A 23,865-nucleotide genomic window follows, 5' to 3' on the forward strand; every position below is an offset into this window, starting at 1 on the left:
ATGACGCTGGACATTTTCCTAGATTCAAAAGAAAGGTAAACAGATGAGATAAAATTTAATTTTACACTGTTCACCGCATATTATTAAAAAAACGTGACAATGTTTTAATTAATTTAATATACATATTATAATTAGAATTAGTATATTATAATACGATACTTTCAAGTTACTTTTATATCCAAATTTCAAAGAAAAATGACGCCAAGCTTATTAAATGTACCAGCTATTCTTAGTTAAGCAAATCGTGAATAGAATCATGTCTAGCTCATCGGGCACATATTTCAACTAAAAATACACTCCGAACTACAATTTATAGAAATATTCGAATAATATTTGATATTAGACATTATATATACTTAATATATGTAATGAGTCAAAAAAAAAAACGAGGTAGTGTCAAAGGACTTTCACAATTAGGCATTAAGTTCACAGACCTTATACTACAGTTGTAGTTATAAGATCCGTGATTACAAATTGTCTTATAAATCAATAATTAACTATAAAAGTACATTAAGATCAATACCAAACCAATTAATATTTAAATTTTCAGAACCTGCAAAAAATATGATAATTAGGATGAAATAGTTCAATAAGTGTTTACACAAAATTAATCCTGCGATTTCCATTTGATTATTTAGAGTTTCTAAAATTAGTTTACACCATTCGAAATGAGCTAAAAACTGACTGTTTTATATTCTAATTGGAAGAAAACTATAATAGAAGTTAATTAATGTGAAATTCGACTAATTGATTAGATTTTTAACTTATTGTTATAGAAACTGCAAAGAAATCGCTTGACCGACCATTCCACTATTAAAATAATATATTTTCATTTAACTTAAATTTTTTGAAAGATTTTTAAAATATATCTAAAAGATTTTGAGAAAAACGTTAGAGGATAGGATTGATAAATGTGCCATCTATTCCTTCTATTTATCAATAAATTCAAATTTTTTAAGAGTCATAAAGGATTGGTTAGATCAATATTTATCCTTACAATATATTAACATAATATTGTTAATCGTCTTTTATTTTCATTTTAAATAATTGGTTCAGTGTAAACTGAATCAATAATTTATTTGAATAAAAATTAACTTTTTGAATATGTACATATCTACTATAAGTTTTGGTTCAGAAACTGGACCAAAAACGGATGTGTATTATTCGATATAGTAACAATATTCTTCAAAGTGCATGGATCAGCTAAAACAGGCGTCTTAGTTTTGGAAATAGTGCATTGGAATTAAAAATATTGTTAGCTCCTAAGCTTTTTGCTTTTATTCTCATTGATATTATGTTATATTTATATAAGTACATATAAATATAAATATCCATATAAGGGTGGTTCCTAATATGGGTATTTTTGATTTTTTGTTTCCAGAAGCTTAAATGCTTTCAAATTGATAAAAAAAAAATTCTCAAAGTTTTATCTCTCATTATTAACTTTAAGATAGTCCGCACTCCAACCAAAGTTACTTGAATTTTCTTCCTAAGTAAATACTTAGGAAGAAAATTACTTATTCATAAAATATGTCAAATTTTTGTTGTAAATTTTTTATTTATGAAAAAAAAATAAGCAATTACAATGTTATTTTCAAAATTTTGTTTCACTTGTCGCTAAGTTGTAAAATTCTAAAAAAAACAAATAGAATTTCACTCATGTTATTTTCATAAGAAACATTAGTTGGAGTTCGGACTGTCTTAAAGTTAATATTAAAGACCTAAAACTTAAATATTATTTTTATTATTTTGAAAGTATTTGAGCCCCTGTGAGCAAAAAAATCGGAAATATCAATATAACAATACACTATATGCATGTAATAACGTTAAACTTCAGTATAAAATTTCAAAGTCGTCCATGTTAATTGTTCATAACATGTAATCTCTGAACAATTACGGTTTTTCAATTACGTTATTTGCACTTAGTGTTAAATTTCAAAATAAAAAAAAAAAAATAATAATAAAATAATTAAGTTTTGTGTTGAAAATTAATTTTTATTTTATTTGTTAAAAAATCATCGGGATTGTAAAAATTAATCTTAAGCAATAAATGCTCAACTTTTTCAGCAAATGTAAATGCACTGAGGACAAATTGGGACGAAGACATTGCATTCCCATTATCTACACCAGAGGATCACATTATGACGTGGGATTTGACATTGTAAGAAATAAATATTTTTATTTAAAAAAAATATCTACTAATTTATGACAATTTCGAATTTAAACATAGAATTTTGAAAGACCTCATATCATAAAATGTCGCTAAAATTAAGTCAGATTTGCTTCTACGTTAGGGCTTTACCATCTTGATTAGGAATCAAACATTTAGATTGAAATAATAAAAGAAAACTATGTTCCATATAAAATTAACTATATCTAAAGAAAATAAAATTAAAACTAGTGAGGTGCATGACATCGTGCCTTAAGGCACATTGCTAAAACTTCCCGTACCGTAATAGAAAATCTTGGTACGGAACCCAAAAAAATTTACACAAAATGTGTACACATTATTAAAATCTCTATAAAATATCTGATAATTTAATGTACATATGTCCAATAAACATTTTTAACCGCCAATTGGCGGTTGTCATTTGTCATTGTCATTTAAATGACATTTTTTTAACTTATTTTTATTGAGAGTCCATAACCGCTGGACCTGCCTCTCCAAAAATTTAATCAGTTCTTCATCTTGTCAATACAAGTGAAATGTTTTGAATTATTAAAATCGGACACTCCGTTCTCTTAAAAACTGCTTTACCGTTTTTGGCATTTTTTGCCCCGTATCTTCGGAACGGCTAGACCTGCCTTCGCCAAAAACTAATCAGCACGTCTCCTTATCAATACGAATCGAATGTTTTTTGAATTATTCAAATCGGTTGATCGGTGTTCCCGAAATCGTCGACAAAAATTTGCATCCGCACACACACACACAAATATGCACATACACACACATACATCAATTTTTCTAAGTATGCCAAAATATTCAAAAACTTTTGAAACGTATAGATATATGAAAATTTTCATTTTCGATTTTTTTGCGATTACTATTACTTACCCTAAGGGAAGTAATATTAAAATAAGGATATTAAAAAGAAATCTCAAAATTTTAAAAACAAGCTAGAAGCTAAAGTAAGCAAGACAACCAGCTAGGTGTAAGTGTCATTTCGCCTCGAGACAAACTGATGTATGATCTTTCCCATATGTATAAATACCCCCCATACGTATAAATATCCCCCATATGTTTATAACTTATCATAACATTCATAACAATAACTTTTCAAATTGTTCTGATAAAATTACGGCACACTATGTTGAATTGAAATAATTAAACATAGCATATAATATTGTAAACGAACGAAAAACGAACGATTTTTAAATTTTCAAAATTGATTCAGGATTTTTCAAAAAAACAATCTAAAATCAACGCGGGTTCGCATCGAGTTTAATGGCTTTTAATTGTTTAAAATCGTTGAAGACCTTTGCAAACAAAAAATCGACAAATTTTGGCTCGGATACATACACACATACTACTTCCAATTTTAATCTCAAACGATTCAAAATGATTTCAAACATCGAAAAAATATAAATTTTGCAAATCGAATATTCTAGCGAAAACAAACTTCTTCGTGAAGTTAAATTTAAAGTGATCAAGCCACTAGTGAACCCATGTCATATGTGGGACATTCTGAGAAATATATATATATATATAATAGATTTTCTAAACTTACAATGCGTATTTATACATAGTTACATCTCAAGGATTAGATAAATAAACAATATTATCAACCAATTTGTTCACTTTGGGATTAATTTTAATTGGTCATGAACAAACATTTATTTTGCCATAAACGAATTAATTTAATGCTGTTGATGGTTACAATAATATATTTACTACTAACATACAGAGATTACAATAATGTATTTACTACTAACAAACAGATGTGATTCGTTTGAAAAATCCTTAAATCGGCGCTTGACTGTATTCTCATATATCTTTTCCAGAAAACAAACGAAAGTAAATTTGCATAAATGCAAATAATAGGAGTATTTTCCAGCATTGTTCATAGCCTTGTTCGTACTTTACAGTCAATTAGATAATCGTGCAAATACAATTACGATCAGTTCGAATCACGATATAGAAAAATTATAATAACGGAACGCGTCCGGTCTTATATCATATATCGCGGAATTATAATTTTTATAATTAAATATATATGATTATTATGTCAAGATTAAAGGTTAAGCATATGCACAACATTGAATTTAAAAGATTTATGTAGTATTAAGATTAATATCATAATTGCCTACATACAGATAATCTATATAATCTCAACTCGTCCTAATGAAATCATGCAGCTAAACTAAATTAATAATTAATTTCACGTAACAAAAATACACGTGATTTTTGGTGGGTGAGGGATGAGGGTCTGAAAATTCCCAAAAAAATGATCACGTGATTAATGGATGCCTCCTAAAGTAAAAATAAAGAACTCAAGAAATATTTTGGAAATGACTAAATGCTAACACCATGGCCGGTATTTTGAATATGGTAGTGTAAAATATGATATCTAGCCATATTCTATTAGCCATAGGTATTTTGAATATGGTAGTGCAAAATGTGATATCTAGCCATATTCTATTAGCCACAGCTATATTCTATTAGCCATAATGGCTATTGAAGCTATATCTCTATTTCTAATGAAATTCTCTATAAATGTCGTTTTCAGAATCTGAAATACTTTATCTTATTTTGTTAAATTATGTTGATTGAATTGCATTTCAATAGTTTTTTTTTTAATTTTTACAGAAAAAAGCTAAATTAGAATACATTGGCATATTGAATTCTCTTCAAATTTTATTTTGAAAAACATTCTTCATGATAATCTATTGTATGAACCGAGGGCACTAATAGTTTCTGGCACTAACATTTATTTTTTTACAACTACTAACTACCAAACCAAAGTAAACCCCTTAAATTATTTTCAGATTGTAGAGGGCCTTAGGAAAACTGTCATCCGATCCGATCTATAGACACTGAATTGTCTGTCGTTTAAAAAATATTTCAAATTATTCTATATAAATTTTGAAATACTTTGGTAATTCAAAAATTGCACATAATTGAAAAACATAAACACGTGTCTAAAACATACATGATTTTCTAAAGCGCGTTTGATTAATTCAAACATCAATTAATTTTTATACTAATCTATCTTCCGTAGGCACTCAATATTTTTATTCATTAAGACCAGAAACTCTATCGCCATACAAAGTTGAATTAAAATCGCCAAAACAAAATTTTCAGAACAATCTAAGAAACGCCGATCTTTACCAAAAACTTATCGCACGATTCCCAAATGGTATCGTTAGAATAGTTTTTTAATTGATTTAACAAGCACATACTTATTACCAAATTTGGTCTCATTCGATTCAGAATGACTTGAAACATCGCGAAACAAAAAAATGAGCATATAGGTTTTTCTGGCGAAAACAAACTTCTGCTGCGGGTAGTTAATAATTATTTAATTAAATTTGAAGCATTTATGTTCGGGTTCATAATTTGTTTAATAGCAAAAAATAATAGTAAAACTATAACTAAAAACGTAAAATTTTTGTTTTTTCTGAAAATTTAGGTAAAAAATAAATACACGTGATATCTTACTAGACTCCTCACTCCCCCATGTGATTTTTCGTGATTTTTTGTCAAATAGGAAACATATTGCTATCTATATTTCCAAGTGAAAATCGTTGTCAATGTTGCCTGACAACAGGCTGCTCGAAGTGGGTATCGAACTCGGGACCTCTGAAACAAGTCCCGTCGCTCTTAACCGCTTACCTACGGGCGAGCTCGCGAAATAATATAAAAATAAATTTATTAAACAAATCATGAAAGCTTTCATGATATCAGGTTGAGAACATACATTATTACTTACACAAAATTTTCTATAAAGGGCAGAACATTTTCCAGTTTGATAGCATCATTATTGGAAATTTCCGTGCCATTAAATGAATCTTATCTGCCTCTGTATGAAACTGCTGCTGGTAGAAAGGTGTATGATGATACTCTATGCGCCGTTAAGAAACGAATGCCTCAATACATTGAAGAACTGGAAGGAACTGCTGATGGAGCCAAAGTACCATTTCACAAGGTAAATCATCAATAAGCTAATTATTAAATATATAAATATATGAAGCTGGTCCCTAATATGGTTGTTTTCGAATTTTATCTCTCCCAGTGGCTCAAATGCTTCCAAATTGATAAAAAAAATCTCTGAAAATTTTAGCTCTTAATATTAACTTTAAGATGAAACTCCAACCAAAGCTTCTATTGAAATAACATGGGTAAAATTCCAAACTTAGCGACAAGTGAATCAAACTTTTGAGAATAGCATTGTATTTACTTATTTTGATCACGAATAAAAGAATTACAATAAAAATTTGATGTATTTCATAACATATGTATTTACTTAAGAAAAAGAACCAAGAAACTTTGGTTGGAGTGCGTACTATGTTAGAGTTAATATTAAGAGCTAAAACTTTCAGAGATTTTTTTTTATCAATTTGGAAGCATTTGAGCCACTGGGAGCAAGGAAATTCGAAAACATCCATATTAAGGACCACCCTAAATTCGATTCATATAGAGCAAAAAAAGTCGCTTAGGAACATATGATTCTGGGGATTAAAATTGGAAACCTTGCTCAATAAACCATACCTTTCAAATAAATTCTGATGTCCGTGGATTGATCCAAAAGATTAAATTTTTAAAAATTTGCGTTTTGATCCATTTGAAGTGCTGTCACTAACAATCATATATTTATGTAGTATAAGCAACAAATCAAATATTTACGTAGTCATATATTTATGTCAAACAATCATATATTTGTGTAGTATATGCAAAAAATTAGTAATAATTATTAATTATAATAATATTTAACCAGATAGATGTGAAAATAAAATAAAAAAAAATGACTCTGGCGGGGTTCGAAATTTTTGAAGATAGTGCGGCAATTTTTTCGACGAAAAATCGAATTTTAGCTCCCATCATATTTTAATAATTAAATCAATTTTTAACAGAAGCTACTATAAATTGTAAGTCTTAAAATATTCTCGATATAGTAATTTTCGAAACTAGTGGTGCATGGCATCATGCCTTAAGGCAAATTGCTGGAACTTCCCATACCATAATGCAATATTCGAGAGACTTCAAATGTTTTTAAATAGATTGACAATGAAGAACCTCATCTCATATTTTTAAGAATTGTATAAACTGAATTTTACCTAGAATTAAAATTAAATTCCGAAATTCCGTGAATCAGCACGACTCCCTTTCCATAGAAATCGATTGCTTTTTGAATAATTGAAATCGGATATAATTGATCGGAATAATTGATCAGAACGCCCGAAATCGAAGATAAAAAATTGTATCCACACACCACACATCCATTTTTCTAAGGTATGCCAAAATGTTCAGAAACCTTCGTAAAGATATGCAAAAAAATTTAATTTCGATTTTTGGACGATTACAATAACTTACCCTACGTGAATAATTCGCAATTTTAGAGAAATTTCATAATATGCCGAATAAGCGCCAACACTTTTTAATTTTTCATGTATTTTTCTCTTGTTTTCTTCTGGTTTTATGTGTTTCAATTCACACCTTTTTTGTTCAAGTGAACAATTTCAACTTATCTATTTTCAGTTATTTTTGCTCCATTCCGATGACATACTTCCAAATGTTGTGGAGAAGAGAAACAACAATGTGGATGTTAATCATGGTTGCACTACAATTTGTATTAATCAGCCGGGAGCTGTGAGTACCTATCTAAAAAAATACAATAATCAAAATCGTACAAAAAAATTCTATAAATACGTTTTTAGCGTCCAGTGATTTAAAATAACATTTACGAATTTAATTCGCAGGAACTATTGTGCCACACTGAAGACGCTCTCACAGAAGATTTGAACCATTTTTACTTCGTAGCTTGTGATATTGATGGCCCGAATGGAACAAAGGAAAAATTTACATCTCTGTGTTATGCTGGACATCTGCCTGGTTATACTATGGGCTATAACCAGCACGGCCTAGTCTACAGTATTAACACCATCCAGGCATTGAACCTGCGTAGCGGAAAGACACGTGAGATATTATTTTTTTACGATGGCAGTATTTACATTCCTATGAATAGAAAAAATAGTAAATGTTGCAGATTATCCTCATTCCTATACTCAATTAAGAAAAGTCATTTTAATGCGGTTTCAATTTAACGCAATTCAATTTAAAACTAGACGTGAGTGTTATTTTATCTTAAGGCGAGCTGAATAAATATTCCGACACGTGTAAATAATTGACTCAATCAATATAAATTGAGATCCAGATTTTTAAATAAAATAATCATTTTTTTTATTACTAAAAACTAATCAATACTATTTACAATCGATATCTTTCAAACAATTATAATATACTCATTTTTAGCCTCATTTTTTGTTTGAACATAATATTTAAAAATGTTCGATCAGATCATGAACTTTATCGTCATGATAAGGTGTATTGAAAACGTCCCAAAAATTTAATTAAATCTGATATCTTTAGAACAGTTTTTAACTTCTTGTAGGGCAAGATATAGTAATCGCAAAAAAATCGAAAATGAAAATGTTTATATATCGTTACGTTTCAGAGGTTTCTGAACATTTTGGCATACTTTAGAAAAAATGGATGTATGTTGTATGTGTGTGTATGTATGTGTGTTCGAATACAAATTTTTGTCGACGATTTCGGGAACACGGTTCAACCGATTTCAATTATTCAAAAAACATTCGATTCCTACTAATAAGGAGATGTGCTGATTAGTTTTTGGCATAGACAGGTATAGCCGTTTCGAAAATACGGGGCAAATGGTGCCAAAGACGGTAACTCAGTTTTTAAGAGAACGGAGCGTCCGATTTTAATTATTCAAAAAACATTTTACTTGTATTGACAAGAGGAAAAGCTGATTAAACTTTTGGGAAGACATGTCTAGCGGTTTCGGAGATCTAGTAAAAAAAAGTTTTGAGGTCAAAAATGATCATTAGACATATGCACATCAAATCAGATATTTTATGGAGATTTTAATAATGTGTACCAATTTTAATCAAGTTTACATTTTTATGAGTTTCGTTTGCCCGTTAGACGGCGACGCGGCGCTTACGCGCTTCGATATTGCATCTCTATGGAGCTAAAGCTTTGAAAAAAGTTCAAAATTTCCAAAATATTTCAAACTAAAAAAAACATTTTCTTCCAAAAAAGTTTTTTTTTCAAAAATTTAAAATTTCTCGAAAATGTAATCTTTTCAAAGTTTAAAACATATTTAATCTTTTTTTTTTAATTTTATTTTTGGTACGGTAAGTTCCAGCAATTTGCCTTAAGGCACGATGCCACACTAGTCGAAATTTTAAACTTGTAGTAGTATTTTTGGTTAAAAAATTTTGCACGTAGCTGCTATTTGTAAATAAACGACTCGGCCGATCTTTGCGAAAAACTAATCGGTTTAACCCATCCTAAAATATTAAAGGCCTACGAAAAGTTACAAGTTATAAAAATTCATTAATTTTTGAGATAATGAGTTAGCTTTCAAATTATACTAGTTACGTATGTGTGAACTATAATTTTTTGCACTCTAAATTTCAAATTTTTTAACACTTTTTAAAAAATATCAGGAGGAAATCGCATTGATTTTTAATCATGATTGCTTCACAAAATTCTTCTCACTCTGAATCCTATGTTTATAAAAATATAATTTATTTTCATTTTGCCACTTGTATGATCAGTGAAAGCCAAACTTTATTTTCGAAATAAACAGTTAAAAATTTTATCGAAATAGTTAAAACCATAATAAAACTCGCTTTGTATTGAGTCGATTATTCACACATACCGGAAAGTTCATACAAGTGGCAAAATGTCGGAACAAAATGCCACTCACCCCTAGTGGAAATATAACTTCTATATAAAAAATGAATTATGTTCTTATAAACATAGGATTTAGAGTGAGAAGAGTTTTGTGAAACAATATAAAAATTTAAATGAAACAACATTAAACCATGGAATGCGTTATTTTCCACTACAATTCGCAATTAAATTTGAAGGATGTTTTATGCAATCGACTATCGCGGTATAAATTTAAAAACTAATAGAGTAATAAATACTGAACTACGCGAATTCTTGGTCAAGGTTATTCAAGAAATATTGTGGTTTTTTAGTAATAAGTAAATAATTTGCATAATAAAATAATTTAAAATCTACGTAATGTAGAAATATTGTTTTCTTTGTCTTACTATTGACCAAAATTATAAGAAAAACGCTGAATGCCTAATCTTATCAAGCAAAAATAAAATGCAACGAATGGAAAAAGATTGACAAACCTATTAAACAGCAAAAATAATTGACGTCCTTTCTTATGTGTAAATTAAATTATGTGTATGTCAGAAATGCATAAAAATAATCGTCACTAAAGCATATGATAAGGTAATATAATAATTTTTATATTTTGATGAATATAAATTTGTTCATTTATTACTAGCATAGAAAACTTAAGACGTTTACTTAGCTAGTAAAAACTTAACTGATTTGCAAATCAGTTAACCATGGTTTACATGAAAAATCCTTCAACCCGTATGTTTAGAGTATGAAGTAATATTTTCCTTCTCAATGCTATATACTAGGATTAAATATCATTTTGTCTTAAGAGGATATTATGGTCAAAATTTTTTGAAAAACTGAATATTTATTTTTTGAATATTTTAAAGTTTAACTATTCAATAATATGTGTACAAGTAGATTTTTCAAAATTTAAAGTCTTTTTGGGAATGAAACTATTTGATCACAATAATCCTCCTTTGATTCCTTCCTCTGCAAAACTCTAAACGAGTTTTTCTCGAAACTGTCTTTCGATACTATACCCATAATTGCTCAATTTTTACTAGAACGAGAGACTTACTATTTTTACATAATATTCTTTATACAACTTCTTTGCAGTATAAACTTCTTTTCAGTATAAATAATAAATTCCGATTTTTAATATTTTTCAAAATTTCAATATTCGAATATCAAAAAACGTTGTAAATTTGTTTCAAACAGTTGCTATTTTGTGGAAAAAATTAATTCACCTTGTCCGTAAACCATGCAATAGCGTTATTATTCTGAATTATTTTTTTTTTCTTCGGATAATTTGGAGAGCAAAGATCAGGTACCAATTTTTTTTTTGTTACTCAAAACGTTAATTAATAACTTGTAAAAAATATAGACCAAAAGTTGCATGATCTTTCCGATATAGTAAATAATCGACTTAATCTACAAGAAATCAACAAATTATTTTATGAGTGATTTATAACTATACCGAGTTGCTTTAGAGCATTATGATATGAAAAACCAGATATTGATTCACATGCACATCGTTCAGTTTTGCATAAATACTTAAGTTTAAAAAACAAATAACTAACAAACCAAAGCGAGTGCTCATTGGCTTCATCAAATGACTTTTCAATTGACATTTTTTAAATTGATTCAGCCGTTTTTTGTGAAAACTTCGGTAAAATTCAAAAATTGGCCGATATACACAAACATGAGCAAACCACATACTTTTTTCTAATTTAGTCTTAAACTATTCATAATGTTTTGAAATGTGGAGACAACCAAAATTAGATTCCCCAAATTTTATAGCTAAAACATGAACTTAAACTGTACCTCAAAATATTCATAAAACTGTCCTTCAACATCTTTTATGTGTTCGGATATTCAATTCTATTTATTCATTCCACCAGCGCGCCATTTCCTGGCTTCATCAAATGACTTTTAAATTGACATTTTTTAAATTGATTCAGCCGTTTTTTGTGAAAACTTCGGTAAAATTCAAAAATTGGCCGATATACACAAACATGAGCAAACACATACTTTTTTCTAATTTAGTCTTAAACTATTCATAATGTTTTGAAATGTGGAGACAACACAAAATTAGATTTCCCAACCTTTTTATAAATAATCATGAACTTACTGACTTACCTCAAAATATTCATAAAACTGTCCTTCAACATCTTTTATGTGTTCGGATATTCAATTTCTATTTATTCATTCCACCAGCGCGCCATTTCCTCGGACGTGCATTATTAGCTGCAAAATCCATTCGCGATGTAAAATGCATTTTAGAAGATGCAGGTTGCGGCGCGGCCGATGCCTTTTCTGTAAATGCTACATTTTTGGATGACAAACCTAGGGTTTTTTATAATATTGAAGTTGCACCTGCAGATGATGACCAGGACCAAAGTTTGATTGATGCTACATGTGCTGGACCGGGAAAAAATCTTGTGCATTGCAACAGGTACATTGCCACAAATTCATCACAAAAACTTATCGTCGACTGTGAATAATATAATGATTTTGTCAGCAATTTTTTTTTAATTATAACAATCTACATTATTTATTGTTGTACAAAGAACTATTCTTAAAAATAATGTAAGAAGAAATGTATTTAGATAAACCACTAATTATGTTTACTCATTTCAACAATATCTTCATTAATTTTTTATATCTGTTAAAATACAAATATGCAATAACCATTTAGGCCTATGCGTATATGCCTAAATAGTACTATTTTTTATTAATATGAAACATTCAAAGAATTTTGAAGGGATTAATAAACTTCTTATGTTTTGCAATAAAATAATACAGAAGTTAAAAAAAAATTGCAGACTCTTACGGTTGAAAACTCCAGAGGTGGAAGGTTTCATAATAGAAAATTCACAAGCGCGAATGGATGAATTGGACAAGAGAGGCACTGCCAAATGCAAATTGGATGCCATTAATGCACTCGGTGATCAAAGTAGAACAGATCATAATATTTTTCAAGATAATGGTCCGGATGATTATGTTAAAACAATAGCTGTGGGTATGTATGTACTGCTACAAATTTGCTTATTGGACATATATATATATATATATATATATATATATATATGAGATTCAATCTTCAGGGCAATACATCAATTAAAAACTTGAAAGAACTTATAACATTTTTATTGTTTCCATATGTTTCGATGCATTGTGTTGTGTCATCTTCAGTAGACGAATTTGTATTTTTTATTATTATTATTTTTATTTAATTATTTTTATCTCAATTCTTACCAACTATGTCCACCCTCACAATTGACATCTTTTTAATTATATGCACCCTCCGCTTGTTCCTTTTTTTACCTAATCTACATGTGTTTTGCACATTTTGATTAACTGTCGCATCGGACATCGACATTACAACATGTGCTCTTTACAATAAGAAATTCTTCTAAAAATTTATAAAATTGTTCCGATTTAAAGTCACAAAAACTGTTTTAGTAGTGCAATTGTGAACAATTATTACTAAAATTTAATTACATGCAATTACATGTAAGTTTTTACACCATATCACTTTCTTTATATAGTAGTTTGAATTAAGAGTTTTAATCTGTTTTTTCAAACTAGTCCACTGAAGATAACACAAAACAATGTTATAAGTTCCTACAAGTTTTTAATTGATGTATTGCCCTGAAGATTTAATCTCACATATTTCAACATCTAAATTATTAAAAAAAAATTAACATATATATATATATATATATATTATATATGTAAATGTAATAAGTTTATATTTTAAACCGTTTCATTCACAGATATATAGCACCCTTCAATTCTTCAATACTAATCTATCTAGTTTACATACTATGCATAAGAATGATACAAATTTAAAGAACTATATTTGGATTATAAAACTATATTTAAATATTTTAAAACAATTTAGTATAAAAATATTATTAACATATAGCTCACCGATTAATAATGCCACATGTAAACTTTTCTGAAGCTCTAATAAACTAATAAACTAACTATATCATAAAACATGATATGAGCTATAATAATATCAAAAGTTAAAACTAAAATTTATATATATATATATATATATATATATATATATATATATATTTGCAATAAATAATCATCACTTTTCAGGTATTTTTGACTGTATAGAGAGAACATGGGCCATATATGATGATAATCCCAAGTCCTGTGAACCATCAGTTATTTTACCTCTCAGAGTTGACTCCAAATGTTAAAACTTATTCAAATATCGTAATACTGTTCCACATACAAATTATTTTCTCTGCTTATTTCCTGAGTGCTCTTCATCATCATTTTCTCTTTCAATGTGACGTTTCTTTGACTCTTGAGTAGTTCGAATAACTGTTGACATTCCATTCACAAACCGTGTTTGAAACAATACTGTTGCGTTGTTAAACATTCCTTCTTTTAAAGAGACGATTATGAACTGAAAACAATATAGGAATGTAAAATTGGTGATACAATACTGTACAGTTTATTATACATCACAATGTAAAATTTCATAGTTGAATATTGAAGTGGCATTTTTAATAGAGCATGAATGAGTATTTTACATATTTTTTAATATATGTGCACCAAATCGAAAAGATTTAATGAATGTATTTAAAAATATTATATGTAGATATTATATTTAAGTAATATCTTCTACTACTTTTTAAAGATATTTATATTTAAACATAATTGTTTGCAATAATATTATTTTTTATGACTAAAACAAATGCATATCTGATGGCAATAATATTAGTAATGATCCAATTATTTGAAATTAAATATAATACATAAATAAAAAAAAGCTTTATTAAATTTATTATTAAATTAAATATTTATATTGATATATATTCAATCAATTCAATCAAAGTTTTGTATGGAAATAGCATGAAAAAATTAAATTTAAATAGTCGAATTTTCAATAAAAAATGACAAAAATGTTTTCTAACAAAACATTGCACATTTATTGCATTGGGTACCAATTCTATATAACTTGTTAACTTCCAATATGCATTGCTTGTATATTACACTTAATTAACATTTCTTATATAACTTTGTAACTCTGATATACATTGCACGAATATTACATTTAATTAACATTTGTTATATAATTTTGCAAAACAAAAAGTTACATTATGGCAACAAGTAGTGTGTGTGTGAATATCTGTGTGTAGTTACCTGCGATCCTTTAAAATGATTTTTCAACATTTGTCCAATATTTTGAGTGTGTGATAAATCCAAGGCAGCATCAACTTCATCCAAAATATACAAAGGAGCAGGTTTATAGAGCAACATAGCCAAAATCAAAGACAAAGCAACTAAAGATCTTTGCCCTCCACTCAATTCATTCAAAGAATCTTTCCAAACATTATTAAAAGAGACTTTTACCTTAAAAAATAAATCAAATAAACATTTTGTCAACATTGAACTAAGTCATTAAGACAAAAATTGAAAGATTAACAATACTTCTATCTTGTTGTGTATCAATCTACTAATTATCATATTAAGGTTCACAACAAAATATTGTGCAGTTTGAATAAGTGGTCAATATGTTAAAACTATTATACAGAAAACAGAAATTTATTAAATGAGCATAGAAAAATTGTAGCAATAGAATATGAAACACAATAACTAAATATTTTATTTTATGAAACATTACTTCCAATCCTTCAGAAAGCGGTTTTCCTTCAACAGGTTGAAGTTTTGCATTAGTACCAGGCAGTAATGTACCAAATATAGAGCCAAAATCTTTGTTGATATGCTTATAAGCCTCCTCAATAGTCTGTTTCTTGACAGCATCTAATCGTGAAAGTGTACCCTTAAGCCAATGTTGATCCTCCTCAACCATTTGCTTTCTTTGTACTGCATTGTTGAACTAGAAATAATTTAACATACTTCTTAAACAAATAAAAATTAACTAAGCTCATATAGCTGTTATAAATTAATTTTAAAAATATAACTTTTTGCTTAATTTGTTTCTCCAATGTTTTAATAACCTGTTGTGAGTTTGAATAATTTCTTAGTTGTATATCAAAGCAAGTAATCTATGATGATATAAAATATATTCAACTATTCAACATAAACAAAGGCAATAGAAAAGTTTTATTAAATTAATTGATAGTACCACATGATTTAAAATAAAATTAACTATCTTTGAGATTTTCTAGAAATTTTAGTTATTTTTTAAAAAATCTTGATATTCAAACCGTTATTTGATTTAACAGATAATTACGTAATTGAAAAAGTTATGCAAATTATGCAAAAAATGTATTCGTATATCTATTAGAACTCACATTAGATTCTTCAGTGGGCAGCATAGACATGGCTTTATGATTCAAATTACGTTCCATGGTTTTTTTAGTTTCAGTCATAATACTAATTTTTCTTGCAAGTTCCTTCATATCTATTTTTCTGAAATCATAGCATGTACCAGGTTTTCCAAATAATTCTTCTTCATCTTTGATCCAAGGATAATTTGATAAAAGATCATCTTTCTAAAAATGTATTTATATTTAGATTTATAAAACATTATTAATATAGTTCTATATATAAAACATTATAATATAGAAATAATTTAAACATCTTTTAAGTATTAATTTGAGATAAGATACAGGTTTTGAATAATATATAAATTAATATCACCACTTAAGTATTAAAAAGAGCATATGAAAAACAGTTTCAAATTTACCTTTTCTGTATTATCTTCCAATTCATTCTTTTTCTTCTTAAGACTTTGTTCAGTTTTCTTAATATTTAAACTTATTTCCTCGTTTTCTTTTTCAAGGTTTTCCTTTCGAGTAATAATCTTTTGAACTTCACTATTCTTTTGAATTAAAAGATTTTTCTTTTCTTTCATTAACATTTCTAACTCTTTGGAACGCTGCTGTAGTGTCTGTTGTTCTGCTTCTAAATTCTGGAGTTCTTTCTTAATTTCTTCAATTATTTGATCAGATTTTTTAATTTGTTCTTGATATTCGTTAATATGATTTTTCAGTTCCGAAATCTCTATAGTCATGCACAAAAACTCCTGAAAATACAGCAAACATGTTAACAATATTTGGCAATAAAATAAAGTCCTAATTAAGGACATGACAAAACATGACAATATCTATCTCATTCCAAAACTAATTCTTGTTATAATTAATATTAAGCATAATAGCAATAAATACAATAAGATTGATAAATTATATTTGTTTACAATACAATATAAAAGTATAGCATAATATAAAGAAACTAAGCTATGGTTGGTTTGAAATTTACACTACTAAATTTCAATTGAATTACTTCTTCATAGCTCACAATAATTTTTGTCATTCATTCTTAGAAATATAAAAACAATTTGGTATGAATCGATTGTCAATGCTATTTACTAGTATGCTGATAAGTATTGAAAGTAATTCTTATGAAATTTTTAAGAACTCTTTGATATAACTCTATTCTTACTTATCAACTACATAACACATTTTAAAGTAGGAAAGTTCATGAAGTTTTCCTAAAGATAGTTAAAATATAAAGCTAATTGAAGTATTTGTTAGTAAGTAAAAAAGATTGACATGCCTGTTCCCGAGCCTGCCATTTCTTCTTACTACTATCTGCTTTTTTTCTAGCATTCTCAACATCTTGCTGAGCTTGTTTTAAATCTCTTTCTCTGCTTCCTTTTGAATCTTTAACTTTTGCAGTTAATTCAGTAACAGCCTTTTTAGCTTTTTCATGAGTAGTTTTTGTTTCCTCCAGTAACTTTAAGTGAGACGCTAAAAGAATTATGAGATATAGATTGAAATCTTAAAAAAAAAAAAATCATAAATGTATATAATACTTTATGATTTACTTTTACTTGTTAATTTCTATTCACATTTTGAGAGAAGAACTGCAAAACTATTACTAATTTAGAATGAAAAGAATTGATTACTGATGCCTGTAATTATTACCTATGTCTTTCCTAAGTTTTTTCATTTCCTCTTGATGATGATGAAAATCTGTTTGTTCTAATCGTCTTTGCACTGTTTGAAGTTCTATAGATTTGACATCTATTTGATGCTTTAGGTCCATATATCTAAAAATATGAGTTTTATGAAATTTCAAATAAAGATCTACAAAAAAAATTGATATTCAAAATATCATTTGATAATGGAGCTTTAATTTATGTATATATATTTACAAAGATATACATAAATAGACACTCTTTCTCTTTTTTACACCCCATAAAATATTTAGAAAATTATACAGTTATTCAATGAAAGTGGCTAAACATGAAATTTCATAATAAATTAATAAATTAAAAGTAATACTAAAAATCAAATTCAGTTGATTTCACTTACTTATCAGCCAATGATGACATTTTGCTTAATCTTGCATTAACATTTTGCAATTCTTCCTGTTTGCATTTAAGATCATATTCAAGATTTTCTAATTCATATAAAACTTGTAAAGGAGATGCTCCACGAGAAACAGCACCTCCAGAAAGTGTTCCAGCTGGATCCATAACATCCCCATCTAATGTGATACATCTAAGCTTAATTTTGGGATGAAAAGCCACTTTCCTTGCAGTATCTAAATCCTTAAAAAATAATAATGGTATATAAATGCCAGTTTCAGAATTCAGAGTCTATAAACTAGTACACAAATTTAATACAGATTAAATTATCATAACTGAAAAAAAAATGTACCCGAAACATTTCAAAGTTATTAGTTTAATTCGTTTTGTTAAATACAATAAATTTTGTTTAACAAAACCACTAAGTAAGGCAACAAAATTTAAAATATTGCTAAATCACAAAAGATGACAATAAAAAACACAATATGTAATTACTTTGGTAGATGTGTAGTTCTGAGGCTTTTGCTTAATTTTTTTTATATATATATATATATATATATATATATATATATATATTTAGATACAACGTACATAGAGACAAAGACAATTTTTAAAACTTAACAGTTACCTCACAAATGAACATTGAACCAAAAACATGCTTCATTGCTGGTTCATCTACATCCGAAAATCTTATGCAATTCATAGCTGCTTGAACTTTATTGGCACCCACCTAAATAAAATTTTTATTATAAGGGAACTACATGACAAGGAAGCACACTGCCTGAAAGCTTACCAGACTTTTAGCAAATTCTTCTGTTCTTCTATCAATTGATCGTGCAGAAATTTTGTTCAAAGGAATTATCGTTACTCTGGTCTTCAGTTGTCCATTTTTGAGAAGTTTTCTACCAGTCTCTTCAGTATCGACAACTATATTGTATAGCTATTAAATAAATTTAAATTAAAGGTCTGATTAATATTAATGTTGATTAATATTATACCTTATATCTATAAATATTATATATATATATATATATATATATATATATATATATCTTTTGAACGTTTCTAAATTTTCTAAATTGGTTCAAGATGTTCAGAAAAACGGCTCAACCGATGGTCTCATGGAATTATCCTGCAGAGTCCTTATCCGGTAAAAATATTAAAACAAAGATGTTCAACAAACTCACCTTGCTTGCTGCACAAATTTCCAAGGCTTGCCTGTAGTCATCCGAAACTGGTTTAAACAATTTGCAAAACATACCATGAATACGTCTTCTGTCAAAATTAGGTTCAGGGTCTTGAAAATCAAAATTAAATCTTTCATTTGCTGCTCGCAAGTTTTCATACTTGTACTTCTTAGCTCGACATTCTTGAGTGAGTCCATTTTGTGCTTGCGAAAGATTTCGGAATTCTTCTTCAGAATAATTTATATCTTGCATTTTTACCTGCAGATACATATAAATATTTTTTTATAATTGAAATATAGTAAAGTTAATAGAAGTATATTTTTTGCATGTATATTAAATTAATAAAACAATACCATTTACAAACTTCTTAACTTAGATTTTAGTACAAAGTTAAGTGAGTATTAAAAATATATAATACCATGAAATGGTGCAAAATCTCACATCTATTTTGGAAAATATTAGAAACTCTGAAATGTTTTATAGTGCTTTCACAAAAAAAAAAAAAAGAATCATTGTTAATTTGATAAATCACAGACAGTAGCAATTATTAGTGATTTTAATTGGTAATTAGTGAAATCTAAGATAAAATTACCTTAAATTTATCAATTTCTGCTTGAAGTCTAGTCAGATTACTTTTATCATTATTGTATTGAGTATCTGCTTTACATGTTGCCTTCTCAAGATCAGATAGTTCTGATTGGAAATGGTTTAACTCCATTTCGTATTGTTTGCACAATGATGCTGAATTAATAACTGTCTCCTGAGCTTTTGTCAATTGATCTTGAACAGCAACTGCATTGCCTTCCTCATCTGCCGATAAACCAGCAGATATAGCCTAAATTGAGTGAGAGAGTGAGTTAGATCATTAAAAGATTAAAAAAACAAATAAAAAAAAACTAGCTTGAGAGTAGAAGTATATATATATATAAATATATATATATATATATATATATATATATATTTATATATATGCATATTAATTTAGAAATATAAACAAACCGCATTCTTTTTTTCACTAATTTATTAAATAATGGAACAAGTTAGAACTGTTAACACATAGTGCTATTTAAGATTTTCATATTTTAGATTCTAATTATAATACACTGATGATGAGACAAACCTAGTCTCGAAATGTTTGTAAAATTAATATTATTTAATAAATTAGTGCAAAAAAGTGCTGTTTGTTCATATTTCTAAATTAATATATAACCACTCAGAATAGGTTTTATATAAAGGTAACACCAATTTAACACAGTTTGATAATTAAAACTATCTCCCTTATGATATCCAGTAAAAATATTAAAACAATGGTCCTTTTACTGCACGGTTTCTTTGTAACACAGTTTGAGAATTGAGCAATCCCTTAAAAAAAAAAACTATCTAATTGGCAATATCACTATACAACAGCATAATAATCATAATAAAACTAGTGCAAAGGATATATCATTTGATATTCCTGATTTGAGTCTGTACATTCGATTGGAAAAAAAGTTTTGGCTTACCGGAACATGTAATTATATTTCTTAAATGAAAATGTTTCTTATGCCCTAAATTTAAGAGAGAGCTCCATATATCCTTAGTATCATATGAAGAAAATTTCTTTTAGTAAATTGAAAATAACAATTATTTGCTAAATATAGAACATGGATATAAAGGTAGTGAAAGCAAAATGCTCAGAGGATAAGGTTATCAGCAAAAAAAAACTCTTGCTTTGAATAGTACATACTTCTGACAAAGAAGATATCATTTCATTCATTTAATACATATTACTTCTTTAAAAAAATAATAAAAACATTTATCTTCATTATAAAAATATGATAGCAAGTATTATTAATTTCTGGAATGCAACCCCTCTTGTAACTAGTTCTTTGTTTCATTTAAGGTGATTTCCCATAACATAACAACTAGTTTTTTGGAATGTTACTACCTGTATACAAATGTTTTAAAAGAAGAAAAATAATACATTTACCATTAATCTGCGTTCAGCTATTTCAAGAGCCTTTGAATCAGTTTCATCTGCCTTTTTCAAATCTGAAAAAATTTGATCTGATTTTCCCATTAATTGTTCCTTTTTTTGGAGAAGATCTTGGTCATCTTTCAATGATTTCATGACCAAATTTTTGCTTTCATTTTCACGTTTAATTGAAGATGAAACAGATTTGTGTTGTGCATTTATAGTAACCTCCTTCATGTTATGTTCTTTGATTTCCGCATCAAGTTTACGTAATTCTTCATTGTCCTAAAAATTAAATAAGAATGAAATAATAGAACCAACAAAATTTAAGTCAACTTTACTTAATAGTGCCTATAGCCAGAAGGATTAACAATAATGAAGAGTAAGTCATTAGAGTATGAAATGAATTAAAAAATCAAAGCCATTAAAATCCAATTATATTGAAATCTTATAACTGAACACTTTATAATTGTAATGACTAGTATGGCAATTTTTAAACTTAAGATTAGCAATATAACTATATTAATAAATATTGCGCAAAGGGATGTAAATTTCATCACAGGCATGTATTTAAATAAATAAATAAATAAAAAAGATGTACAATTTAAAAAAATTAATTAATGTGTTTTTTGGAAAACTAAATATGTAATCAGTGTTGTTGTGGTAATATTTTTTTTGCCGGAACGCTAAAATTAAAAAAACGGTTCATAAACCGGTTCAAAAACCGGTTCTCATGTTTGTTCCGGTTCCGTTCGAAAAGAAAAGAAACAAAAATTATTACAAAACCCATTCTGTGCACACATGTGTATGTTTATTACAATAATAGAAACATTTAATAAAAATTAGTTGAATTATAATTTATAAAATTCACTTATTAAATCTTTTTCTGTGTGTAGCGATTTTTAAATTGTTTTTTGCCGGAACGACGTTCCGGTGCGTTCCGGCTCGACAACACCACTGTATGTAATGTAAAATAAATATTAACTTACTTCAGTATTCTGTTCTTGCATATTAATCACTTTTTGATCAATATTCACACATTCATCTTTATTATTTTTTATTTTATCTTGAAATGCTTGAATATCATTTTCAAACTTTAAATGATCCTTAGCAATGCTTTCTATCATTTTCTTATGATTTGAATATTTATGGGCTACAAATATACGTGTAGATACATCTAAGTCTCGTTGCAATTTTTGATAATCCATAAAAAGAACTTTATCTGAGCGAAGCTTCTCCAGACGAGGTGTAACTTCACCTTCTATAAGCTAAATGTTTTAATTATTCATAAAAATTCAAAGATTCAATTAATTTGCGGCCTGCAAGTACTTACTGAAGCCATTTCTTGTAATTTGGGGCATTTTTTATCTACTGTTTTATTAGCCACTTCTCTTTTCGTTTCATATGAACGGGTGCCAGCAGCCTCTTCAATAAGTGAAAGAATCTAAAATAATTATATTCAATTACATTACATTTATTTATTGTTATATTATAAACTTGTTCAGTGTTTAGAACCATTTACAGAGACCTGATATTTTAATATTGTTATATAAATGAATTATGCTTTATTTGACACATTCAACAATAAAAATATAAAATGCAATAAGATAATAAAGAATAAATTTTCAGACAAAAAGAAAAAATAGAAAGACAGTTCATGAGTAAAAAGCGTCGATAAAATGTTTACATGAAACATGTGCATATATTGTATAAAATGCAAACAAGCATTTACCATACCTCAATTGGTTTCATATTTAAAACTTTTGTGATCCGGCCTTGCATAATCAGAAAGTTTGGATTGTTTACATTCAGCTGTATAGAGATAAAGAAATCAATTACTCTTTTATTTTGGACAATCACCCCGTTAATTATGTATTTATTTTTTCCTCCAATTTGTATCTAAAAAGATTCATAATACATTACAAACAACTACTAATGAAGCTTGAAAAACTCTCATAAATTTCTTACTTGTCTTGATATAGTAATTTCATCATATTGTTCGTAATTGATGGGACTGCATTTTTTATTTGTGTTATCAAAATATATCGTAACTGTTGCTTTTGTGACACCTGCTTGGCCAGATTTGTAAACCAGGTCTTGAAGAGAAGAAGCCCGCACCTGAAAACAAAATTTTAAGATTTGAAAACAACATTGCATCTTTTTAGAATAATTGTAATTAATTGCTTTGTTCAACGTACATTGCTTAAATTTGAAATTCCTAGCACAAAACATATTGAATCCAGAATATTTGACTTTCCAGTCCCATTCAAACCAGTAATAGCATTAAATTGCGAATCAAATGGACCGATTTCTGTGCGGTTTCCATAAGACTTAAAACCATCAATTATAATTTTTTTTATGTACATGATAGACTAGATATAAAATAGATATAAAACATATATATGTCTTGTAAAAATGATTAAAAACCTAGTGATATAAAACAATGATACATGAGAGCGTACAAGACCTATCTCAAAAAATAACAAATAACCGTAAAACAAATTGTCAGTTGATCATAATTAAGCAT

The 23,865-nt window shown here is 27.7% G+C and overlaps 2 protein-coding genes across 2 annotated transcripts; one reads left to right on the forward strand and one right to left on the reverse strand.

Moving 5' to 3' along the window:
- On the forward strand, positions 1-14,109 carry LOC113367026. The gene is made up of 8 exons (XM_026608655.1): positions 1-35; positions 2,068-2,161; positions 5,949-6,146; positions 7,697-7,807; positions 7,918-8,134; positions 12,107-12,344; positions 12,715-12,911; positions 14,006-14,109. The coding sequence occupies exons 1-8, from the start codon at positions 1-3 to the stop codon at positions 14,107-14,109; spliced, it is 1,194 nt and encodes a 397-aa protein (XP_026464440.1).
- LOC113365645 (structural maintenance of chromosomes protein 2) lies at positions 14,020-23,797 on the reverse strand. Its single transcript, XM_026607155.1, has 18 exons — positions 23,537-23,797; positions 23,307-23,456; positions 23,076-23,237; positions 22,672-22,782; positions 22,328-22,606; positions 21,354-21,623; positions 19,977-20,219; positions 19,385-19,642; positions 18,991-19,137; positions 18,826-18,927; positions 18,202-18,440; positions 17,812-17,936; positions 17,441-17,634; positions 16,572-16,910; positions 16,177-16,377; positions 15,543-15,758; positions 15,062-15,271; positions 14,020-14,321 (listed from the first exon to the last, which is right to left on the reverse strand). The coding sequence occupies exons 1-18, from the start codon at positions 23,702-23,704 to the stop codon at positions 14,148-14,150; spliced, it is 3,588 nt and encodes a 1,195-aa protein (XP_026462940.1). The 5' UTR covers positions 23,705-23,797; the 3' UTR covers positions 14,020-14,147.
- Positions 23,798-23,865: the final 68 nt, after the last annotated feature.

The sequence above is a fragment of the Ctenocephalides felis genome, unplaced genomic scaffold, assembly GCF_003426905.1.
Source record: "Ctenocephalides felis isolate EL2017-DRISC unplaced genomic scaffold, ASM342690v1 CF-g0.4_SCAFFOLD_01170, whole genome shotgun sequence".
Lineage (NCBI taxonomy): Eukaryota > Metazoa > Arthropoda > Insecta > Siphonaptera > Pulicidae > Ctenocephalides > Ctenocephalides felis.

Excerpts from the sequence above, each read along its gene's own strand:
- LOC113367026 (XM_026608655.1), top strand. The coding sequence starts at position 1 with ATGACGCTGGACATTTTCCTAGATTCAAAAGAAAG. Across the intron at positions 7,808-7,917 it reads GTATTAATCAGCCGGGAGCT|GAACTATTGTGCCACACTGA; the intron begins GTGAGTACCTAT and ends TTTAATTCGCAG. Across the intron at positions 12,345-12,714 it reads AATCTTGTGCATTGCAACAG|ACTCTTACGGTTGAAAACTC; the intron begins GTACATTGCCAC and ends AAAAAATTGCAG.
- LOC113365645 (XM_026607155.1), bottom strand. The coding sequence starts at position 23,704 with ATGTACATAAAAAAAATTATAATTGATGGTTTTAAGTCTTATGGAAAC. Across the intron at positions 23,457-23,536 it reads GAATTTCAAATTTAAGCAAT|GTGCGGGCTTCTTCTCTTCA; the intron begins GTACGTTGAACA and ends TTTTGTTTTCAG. Across the intron at positions 18,441-18,825 it reads GTTCAATGTTCATTTGTGAG|GATTTAGATACTGCAAGGAA; the intron begins GTAACTGTTAAG and ends TTATTTTTTAAG.